At 38.4% G+C, this 10,873-nt stretch overlaps 1 protein-coding gene across 2 annotated transcripts in view; it reads left to right on the top strand.

Moving 5' to 3' along the window:
• Positions 1-9,861, top strand: part of LOC102370143 — an 18,741-nt gene extending 8,880 nt beyond the window's left edge. The window contains exons 4-12 of one of the 2 annotated variants that reach the window (XM_006022625.3): positions 1,256-1,342; positions 1,860-2,151; positions 2,871-3,153; positions 3,300-3,536; positions 5,186-5,262; positions 5,899-6,003; positions 6,098-6,309; positions 6,669-6,833; positions 9,260-9,861. In XM_006022625.3, coding sequence (XP_006022687.2) covers positions 1,256-1,342; positions 1,860-2,151; positions 2,871-3,153; positions 3,300-3,536; positions 5,186-5,262; positions 5,899-6,003; positions 6,098-6,309; positions 6,669-6,833; positions 9,260-9,383 — 1,582 coding nt within the window. In that variant the 3' untranslated portion in view covers positions 9,384-9,861. Of the gene's footprint in view, positions 1-1,255; positions 1,343-1,859; positions 2,152-2,870; positions 3,154-3,299; positions 3,537-5,185; positions 5,263-5,898; positions 6,004-6,097; positions 6,310-6,668; positions 6,834-9,259 lie in introns of those variants that run through there. The other variant, XM_014519476.2, reaches the window with a different exon arrangement.
• Positions 9,862-10,873: the final 1,012 nt, after the last annotated feature.

Genomic DNA, 10,873 nt, shown 5'->3' on the forward strand with positions numbered 1-10,873 from the left:
ATGGGGAAGGGGCTGCTTCCTGCCCCACCCCAAGTTGTTTCCCTGCCTGGGTCCCCCCCGCCCTTCTCCCCCACCCACCTTACCTGCGGTTCTGGCACGGGGCAGCCACGTGCTCCCAGCCCAGAAACTGCAGCAGGGGCTTCCAGCTGGGGGCGGGGCCGAGCAGGCCGCTGTTATTGGAGCCTGCCAGGCTTCCCCTGGGTCTTACTGCCCTTGGTTCCAGTCATTTCTGACAGGAACTAAGGGCAGCAAAATATTAATTTTCTACCTTTTTTAGGGGCTCCGCAGGCTGGATAGAATGGCCTCCCAGGCCGCATCCAGCCCGCAGGCCATATTTTGCCCACCCCTGACATAAATGCTGACTGTGAGGGACCTATTTCCACCTTCCTTCATCTCTTAATAACTCTCCCTCCCTGAGTGTGGCTCCAAGGAAGTGCCCCCCCCCCCCACACACACACACACACCAGGTTGGCTTAGAAATTAATTGTTAGTTTTGAACAGTTAGTCTATTCTGCTATGTCTTCTAAGAAAATGGAGGGTACTTTAATTTGGTGGAGTCAGGCATCAACATAGCAGAACTTTTTCATGAATATATAGAGAGAACAGCTTTGCTATTATGATTCATGCAATGCTGGATGATGCAATATTAGTAATGGGAATGAATATTTTATATTTTACAGACATAGCTTAACTATATGGAAGAGTAAATATTCAGTATGCTAATTTTATTTTCAGATGAGCAAACTGAATTGAAATCAGACATTATAAAGACCCCAGGTAGTAGTTCATATATGCTCAGTGTAAAAGAGATCAGAATAAATAAAACTGATGTCCAGTGAATGGATTATAACTTTCTCACTATGCAATTCTTGCTCCATTTATCCTTTCCAGTATTAATGAATCGAGTTTATTTTAGGTGCCAACTTGCTATGTGTAGTGTTGTGCAAAAAAGGGGCAAAATTTTGTGTGAATTTGTTATGCAAAGAGTCTGTCATCTTTTGAAGTACAGTAACATTTACTATTATCCTATTTACGTAGTAGAAATCTGTTTTCCAGCAGAAGGAATTATAAGTTTTATTTTATGGTTGGTATGCTTATTATTTTGAATAATGAGGTGGTGTACTTAGCTGAGAATTTTTAATCTTAATAATAAGGTGTATCCATGATTTGCTGTGGGATAAAGGATCTCAAAAAAGAAAGCATTTCTCTAGTTACACTACATTAAATGTTACTTCCAGCTAAATTTATTTAACAGATTACCATGTGAAGATTTAGAGAATGATTCCACAGACAACTCGGGGGAAGAATTTACAATTGATAATGAATATGACCTTTCTAAAAGGTAAGTAGTATTTAATGTTGTTATATATTTTTTAGAAATATTGGAAATGACAGTGTTTTGACTATTACACATCCTGTGGTGCCATGTTTACTTAAAGAGGTAGTCGTTAAGACAAAAATCACATTTTTAAAACTTATTATGATCTTGCAAATAGCTAATTGTATACTTCTAAATAAAATAATTGTAAATGTTCTTTTTTTTTCCTTTGTGTAACATGCTTACTTTTAAATTTCTTGCAGGATAGACCGTGCTTTAGGCTGGTCCGACTTGCTCATAATTTCTTTTTGATTCTCATGTGCTTGCACAATCCGGTTCTTATTTCTAATTCTGTAGAGTACTTTTATAATCTGTCTATATTTACATTTAAACTCCTTAATCTTAGGTTTTCTATAACCTTTCCCCTCCTATACTCATATTTTTAAAAATGAAATTAAACATGTTTGGCATCTAAATTACCAACTATGTTTTAAATCATATGTTATATTTATGCACACACTATTTGTCTTTATTCATTTAGTTTTTCTTCAGTTAAACATTTGAAAAATGTGTCTCTAGCAGAGGATATATTGGGTATCACAGATGAATGTGATGCTGGGTCACAAGATGACTTTATAGAAAGCTTTGAGGAAACAACTCATGATATGACTCTGGATGACGCCCAGGATATTTCTCATGAAAAAATGCACATTGTATATGATCACTGCCTTCTTCAACTAGCAACAAAGATTGTTATGCCAAAATGTTTATTTTGTGCTGGTGAAGTTGATGTTTCTATACAGCCTGTTTCTTCCTGCGTGCATTTGATATGGGTGAGTAATATACCTTGTTAATCTCTGTCCATTATACTGTAACTGTTTCACAATAATTTATCATTTTAATTTTTTAAGGACCTGCTCAGATCTGCCTGAGTAGGCCCTTGTGGAATGACAGTGACTTAAATGTGACTCCATACAAGTACCTGCAGATAATCTCATTGAGGTCAGCGGAGTTCTGCAAAAGTCCACCCATATAGACCAGATTACATTGTTGTTCTTTTTTACTATAGTTTGGCCTTGACTCTGCATAGCTAACTTTTATGACAAATTTTCAGTTACTCATGTAAGTAATCCTATTTACGAAATGACTGCTTTCATGAGTAAAGGTTTACAGGAAATAAGCTTTTTTTTGTTATAAGAAGAGTACTTTTCTGTATGTATATTTATTATAGAATGTATTATCAAGTGGACGCAAGTATCTTGAATTGGACCCCAAATTTATATATTGTCAAATTAAACTTTAAAAAAACCAGGATGATAGAAATTTCCACAATTAAAAAAATTACTATTGTGTTGTAGTGCCTGGCTTTCCTAAACAAATGAATCTGAAAATGAAAGTGACCAACTGTTTTAATTGAAAGTGCACTTTAGCACTTTAAAACTTTCCAGATAGTTTTAAAATGGTATTGGTTGTTAATATCCAAACAATACATCGTATGGCCTCACCATCTTTTTTTCCCTCTTTGTTTTTGCTTAACCTCAACTATATTTAGAAATGTAGTGCAGGACATGTAGCATTTGAATGGTCTTCCCAACCTTTGATAAAAGGACAGATATATGCAGGAGACCTTGCATTATCTTCTGCAGTCATACTATCAGGAAACAATTTTGGAAAAATTTCACAAATGGCAAACTTTATGAAGTTGACATTCACAAGTGCAAATACGTTCTTCGGACTGCAACGCCATTTTATTGTTCCAACAATAGAATCCTTCTGGTGTCGTATGAAGCAACACATTTTGGAGGAACTACATGGGAAGGAGGTGGTCATTATGGGTAAATAAAGCCTTTCAAAACTTAATTAAACCTTATTCAAGTTTTATCTTTGATTTTCAAATGTTCTTATTACACTTGTTAAATAAAATCAAGGTTACTTTTTCTATTACTTAAAATAAAACTTCTTTCTAATTCTCAATGTGCAGGAGATGGACACATGGATGGACCTGGCCACTCTGCACAGTATTGTGTATATTCATTCATGGACTTAGAAACCAAACAAATATTAGGTGTTGAAATTGTGGATAAACGTAAAACACAACTGAATTCCCCTTTTATGGAGAAGGAGGCCTTCCGGAGAGCATTACAAAAGTTGTTGGATGAACAGCTAATGGTCAAAGAAGTGGTTACTGAAGCACATGCTCAAATTTCAGCTCTGATAAGTAATTGTTCTGTTTATCCATTCTTAACTTTTTACTAATATTTTACAAACTTACATGAGCTGTATACAGTGTACTGTTGGATGGTTTAAACTAGTCCATATTTGATTGAGCTGAAAATAATTTTTTTTTAAATATCTGCTGACCTTTTAGATTTTGTTGGGATTGGGGAAGTAACAAAAATACATTATACAGGTGTCTTTGGGGGAGGAGGGGCTTGTTACATAACGTGTGTGTGTGTGTGTGTGATGCTGCTCTTGGGTGTCAACTGCGGGCTTTCCAGCAGCTTACTACTTGAAGATCAAGAGATTTAAGAGTTTGCCCCAAGGGCCTGGGTCCTGCATCCCTTTTCAAAAATAAGTAATTGACTGTGAAAGTAACATTGTCAGCTTTTAGCTTTAACACTATGCACAAAGTGATCTTAAAATACTGTGTTTTCTCTCATACCATGTGCCCCCAATAACATGGACACGTTGTTTTGGGATGGTAGAAGGAAGAAAAATATTTTTCTGTTGTCATGGCTGAATGCTGACCACACGAAGTAGAGACAGAGTCCACTCTTCAGCATCACTTGCCACTCCCTGGCTGCTGTGCCAAAAGCTAAAGTTTTAACCTCACCATTGTTGACAAATTGGTATCAGATTTTGGCTGCTTAGCTAAAAGCTATGGCTAATTCAGCAGTGGCGGAGAGGGTTGAAACTGTAGCTCTGATGCTGAAGTGTGGGCTCTGCCCATGGTGCATGGTTGCAGGGAGAGAAGCACAGACCTTGGCAGCCACTCCAGCATCTCCATGCTTCCGTTCTGGTACAGAAATCAGCCTCCACACTTGGGACACACACCTCAAATAGAAAGGGTGGAAATAGGAGGTAATGATATTTAATTTTCAGGTTTCTAAAATAGTTTTTGCTCAAGCTCATTTGAAATGGGTGGATTGTATGTGCAAAATGGAATTATTTCAATTTGAAAATGCTGCTGCCATGCCCCATGGGAGTTATCATTAGGTGTTTCAAGTTCTCATTCTCCTCTGTAGACTGATATTGCAACCAGGTAGCCATCTCATGATGCATCAGTTTCCCTGCTTGCAGAGGGAAGGTGGTGTACCTTAGGAGTTAAAGTCCGGTTAAGGAGGCTGACTCAGAGAACAGAATGCAGACTTGAAGTACCAAAATGTAACTTCCATAAGGTGCCACCAGAATATTTTGAATACTCACAATAGGGCTACTGATGTTCCTTGTAAATTAGAAGAGTTATTGCATATAACCATGACATTGGTTCACAGTAATTCTTCTTTATAGAACTGAGTTTTCCTTTTGGTGTAAAAAGTACTGAAACATAGTACTTTTCTTTTGTTTAAATCACCTTTATAAAATCTACTTTTTAAAAACTATGTACTTTTATTATGTTGGGGAAGGTACAAAAGAGTGGCATGGGTATTTAGCTAGCTGCTATGGCAAATACTGTGTGTTATTCACATGTGTAAATTTCTGTAGCGATTGTTGAGTCTTAAATAGGTTATATTTTATATGCTCTGCTAATGTACTATAATTTAAATTTAGCAGGAAAAAACAGATGCGTTTGTCTTGTTGCCCTTCAGTTTATTCATAACCCCTATGTAAAATTAACTAATGTAATTCATATATCTATATTGACAGAAAAGAAATTTCCTTATGTCATCCATTCATATGATATATGGGGTGGTGCCAAAAACCTTGGAAACAAATTAATTGAGGTAATATTCCTCAGATAAGTATAGAATAATTGTGTATTTTTGTAGTTTCTTACAGTGGTATAGTTGATCATTGTGCATTTGTAGTACAGTATTAATAGGATGCAGAGTTTATAACGGGTTCAGAGCAAGCCCAGGTCAGCAGTGGTGTAAAATGTGATCACTAATGACTGTGGAGCCAGATATAGGATGATCATGGTTAATTTCTATGAAATAGAAAATATGAAAAGTTTATACCTGATAAAGATTCACTTCTCAGTGTTTCCAGCAGAAAGCACCACAACTATTACTAACTGGCCTCCAGCTTGACTGTTTGCATGGGGTGTAAGCTAATCTCTCCTTCTCTTGAGATTTTTTTTTGTTAGTTGCCTTCAGTGACATGAGGGAGCTTGAATTGTCATCATATGTGCTATACTATTATTATGATTGTTTATATGATGTAATGGATAAAAAAATTGGTAGGTATTGTATAGATTTGACACATCAACCGAGCCTCCTAAAAACTTGCCATCTATCTTTCCATTAGAAGAATACGATTTCTGCCCTCAAATCTTTAAATCCAGTATTTTTAACACAAGAAAGTGTGTGCACACAGGCATGTCATTTTGTTTTTAATAATTATATGTTTTTATTTTTCAGGCTAGCAGACAGAAAGATTGTCGACATCTTTTACACTGGTGCTCAGATATTGTCAATTATTTCTGGTTTTGCTGCAAGGAAGCTAGTTCATATGAAAAATTTATAGTAAGTTGTAATTTTAGAGTTGAATTGTAATATTCCAATACAGTATTTTACTGCAATAAATTATATTTATTATCATGGTTTCTTAACATTGTAGGGAATGTGGTGTGGCTTAGTTCACCATGTGGTCAATGAACATCAGTGGGCTAGTGGAAACGGCATCATTGAGGGACGGTGCAAACATGGTCCTCAAATGGATGAAAGAGAAAAGGAATGGCTAGAAAAGGGAAGCAAACCTCACACTGAAATGTGCAGAATAATTTTGGATAAAAAGTTTCTGAGAAACATCCCATACTTTCTACAGTTTAGGTATAATGAACTTGAATTGTGGATGATAGGTTGTCTGTTCCCTCCAAATTATTCTCTTCCCTCCCTGCTTCAGTTAAATGGAAACTGTATGCCAAAAATATAATTTTGCTTATATGCTAAATTGTTCAAACTATTATTTAGTAGTGTTACACCATGAACAAAATAAAAGCTAAATTAATTCTAAGTGTTGTAATTACAAATGAAAATAAAGGTAAAAAACCATTGCTTACTTAGGAATTACTCTTTTTTTTTTTTTTTAAGTTTTTCTGAACATTTATGTATAGTTATATAATAATTGTTTTCCTGACATTAAGATATTAAAGTGCTTCTGAAAACATATATATATTATTTTCATAAAGATCCATCTTTGATCTGGAGCAGTTTCAGCAGCATGTGCATATGTATGCTACCAAAAGATATGAATACACATACCCTGTCTACAGAGCAAGATGTTTTTTGGCAGCAATTGATTACAATATGCATTTGAACCGGCAAACCATGCACAACCCACAAAATCAGTTAATGTAAGTCTATTACACTTTATTTCCCTTGTCTTAGTTTGTACATTACAACAAATTAACTGTAACTTTCTGAAAAATAAGTGCATAAACAATTATCTCTGCCTGTATTATTATATATATATTATTGGACAAATTCTCAATATAGTTTTGCCAGTGGAAAATTTAGCACTCTTTCTTTATATTTAACCTAAGTTCAGGTTTCTTTGTAATTTCTGTGGAAGAGCACACAAGGTTACAGATATTTCTGTACTCAGATATGCTCAGAAAACACATGCCCTAGCCCAATTCCCAATCTCCAGCAGCTAGAATGATCCTAGTTCCAGTCATGAAGGAGAGCCATGGAAAAAAACATGATGGTATTCATGACTTTTCCATCTCACATAGGGTTTTTTTAGTCCATTTAATGCTGTATATCAGGGATGGGCAATTATTTGGACCCATGGGCCATAGAGGCAGTTCTGGGGAGCTGCTGCAGGCCAGTCGGCACCCTTCTCTTAAAAACAGCCCAGAGACTGCACCCTGCAGCTTCTCCCTGCCACCACCAATGTCCAGCCCTGACTCTGGCTTGCTCCGCACCTGCGGCCAGAGCAGACCAGCTGTGCACAGGCCCGACCCCAGCCCACCCGCACCTGCTCTGGCTCACCCACCTATATTGAGCAGTGGCAGCAGCTGGGAAGAAGCTGCTGCTCAATGCAAGGGAAAAGCAACCCCTCCCCTTTGCCACTTTTGGGCCCTTCTTACTGCAGCTGCCCAGAGCCTGCGCCTGGGCTGCTCTTCAGCTCCTCTCTGCCATGGTAACCACCACCTCCAGGTCATCCAGCAGGACAGCGGTGACAGTGCAGAGGCGCCATAGGGCAGCCTAGGTGCAGGCTCCAGGTGGCTGCAGCAAGAAGGGCCCAGCAACGGCAAAGGGCAGGGGCTGCTTTTCCCCCATGCCAAGCAGCAGCTTCTGGCCAGCTGCCTTTGCTGCTGCCACTGCTCAGTGTAAGCAAGAGAGTGGGGAGCAGATGTAGGGTGGGCTGGGGTTGGAGCTGTGCGTGTGGGTTCCAGATGGTCTGGAGTGGGTGTGGGGCAGGCTTGGTTGAGGCTGTGCATGTGGGTTCCTGCCAGTACCACAGGGTTGGAGCCAGTGGTGGCAGTCAGAAGGAGCCGCCATCATCTGGGCTGCCTAGAAAGGCAGTCTAGCTCTGGAACTGCCCCAGCCCCACTGTGTACCCATGGGCCGGAAGGAGCCTGCACCAGGTGGGACTGAGGGACTTGCTGCAGGCCAGACAAAGTCCCTCTGTGGGCTGGATCTGGCCCGTGGGCCATATTTTGTCTACCCCTGCTCTATATGGATCCCTTTCCACCTCTATTGTTATACTGGCAATAATTACTAGCTTCTGGCACAGAGAAGGTCAGCTAAGTTTCAAATGAAAGAATGACCTACAAAATCCTAGAAAATTTGCTGTATGTAGACCTGTGTGAGACCGGGTGCATGCATGAATTGGCTTTTACAATATGAGTGATAGGAGAAATGACTGGGTGAGTATATTCCATCTTATTGTGTTGTTTGGTATCTGTCTCTTCATTAAGAATTTTGGATAACTATGTATTACTTTCATGGTAAGCCTTAGAGCACCCCTTTTTGGTAGATTAGTAGTATTCCCATTTCAAGTATCAGGAGGACAAAGCACATTGAACCAGATCCTCAGTAGTTTTAAATTAGTATAACTTCACTGATTTCACCTAACGAACAAAAGGAATAAGGAATGAATTACTTTTGGGCAGATTGTAGGGTCTGATGTCATAGCCCTTAATTATGCAAGTTCAGGCACCAAAGAGCAGTGGTGTGGGCAATCTGGAAGGAGTCTAGTGCAGAGCAACAAAAATGATTAGAGACCTGAGGGGCAAGATTTATAAGGAGACTGAAAGAACTAGGGTTATTTAGTCTGGAGGGGAGAAGACTGAGGGGATATTTGTTAACTATCTTCAAATACCTGAAGGATGATTTTAAGGAGGAGGAGAGGGGCTTTTCTCTCTGGCTGTAGGGGACAGGACTAGGAGCAATGGCCTTAAGTTTCAGCAGGGGAAATTTAGGTTAAAGATTAGGAGGAACTTTCAGACTATGAAGTTTGTCAAGCATTGAATGAGCTACTTAGGTTGTGGAAATTCCATTCCTGGAAATTTTCAAGAGCAGGTTATACAGACACTTGGCTGGGATGGTTTAGTCAAGGATGATCTTGCCTTGAACAGGGGATTGGACTAGATGATTTTGTGAGGTCCCTTCCAGTCCTACTTTCTATGATCCTTTGCAAGTCAGTGTATGACTCAAGTCTTCAGAAGCTGGAGCAAAATTTATTGCTATGGTTATTTGATATGTGATATTTTAAAATTAGATTAATATTTTTTCTCGTAAGAAAAATAATTTTCACTTCCTTTTATAATAGATACCGTAGAATATACCATAGAAAATCTGGAAGGTGGACTTTGGTACCCAAGAAAGAAAATAAACCCTATGTATATATTGATAACATGATGGAGGAAATATTCCAACGCTGCCTGGAGACATAAAAAGATGTCCTGAAGGAGAAACACCTGGAACAAAATGTTTCACGATTTATTTCAATATGATTTATACTAATTAGCTGCTGTCACAATTTAAAAACAAAAATCCAGACTTATACTTACCACAATTACTAACTCCATTGCTTGGCTCTGTAGGAAGATATAATTATTTAACATTTAGTCTCGAATGGTTGTGAGCAGGAATCTTTCTGTACTGATAAAATTGCAAGAAATGGATAATCAGGTTTTAACTAATAACTTGCTGGCCTATTCTTAATTTTATATTTGTCTACAACATGTATGTACACTAAAATTTTGAGAGAATTCTCAAAGATTAAAACTACTTTTTGATACAAAGTGATATGCATATTATGTATGGTAATTTATTTGTTTTCAGTATGACACAATCTCATAGATTATAAACTTTTGTATTTATTTCAAACTATCAAAATGTCTTTTAAATAAAAGGATGCTCTTTTATGCTCACTGGGCCAATCATTTAATCTACTTTAACATTATTATATTTGATAACTATGCTTTGAATTTCCTTAGCAGTTTTCATTTTCACATTATTATACAAATAGCTTTATGACTCCTATCCAGTGCAACTAAACAATACTCTATGGGTGGGAAACTGAGAGGTAGATAAGTGACTTGTCCGTGGCTGCAGAGGGATGTGGTCTAAGGGCTGTGACAGTCTGTCAAGAATTTGTGACTAACAATCCTGAATTTGTGCCTCGTCTCTAATGTGGCAGTTTCTCAAGATTTGAAGTTTTCTACTTGATACATCTCCATGTTGTACATTCTTCTAAAATTATGAGGTAAATCTGCAGGTGATGATATGTTATCTGCATCTTCTCTGAAAATATATCCACTTGAAGACAGATCCTCTGTTTGTTTATACGGTTGTATCTATGGAAATACTTGGGTAACATGTTTCTTATCCTGGTTTTCTACAAGATAATAGTTCACTAATTCAGTGAAAGGGACTCACTTAATAAATGTTGCTACAAAAACAATGTATATTTTTAACAGGTAACATACTGTATTTACTGAAATACTAGACAAGGTGTTTTCTCCATTTAAGATGTGGGGGGAAAAGCCTCTTGTCTTGCATTTGACTACCAGCAAAAAGGACAGACAGCTGCTTGCAGCTCAAACTCTGATTCTGATCCAGGGTTGAGGGGGGCGCAAAAGGGCAGGGGCAGATGCCAGGGGATACAGGTACTGCAGGAGGAAGCAGGTGTCAAGGGGTGCAGGCACTGTGGGGGAGGGGCAGACAATGGGGAGGGGAAAGCAGGTTGGAGCAGACTCAATTTCATTGAGTCTGCTGGAGTGTGGTAATTACTGTCTGCGTCTTCTGTACCAGCATCCCCACACTTCAAAATGGTGGTGGGGGCTCTTGAACTAAAATTCGAACAATGAGCTTCAGTTCAAACACCCCTGCTGCCATTTTGAAGTGCAGGGACTCTGATACATGAGATGCTGCGGAGCTT

Source organism: Alligator sinensis, unplaced genomic scaffold (assembly GCF_000455745.1).
Source record: "Alligator sinensis unplaced genomic scaffold, ASM45574v1 scaffold308_1, whole genome shotgun sequence".
Taxonomy (NCBI): Eukaryota; Metazoa; Chordata; order Crocodylia; family Alligatoridae; genus Alligator; species Alligator sinensis.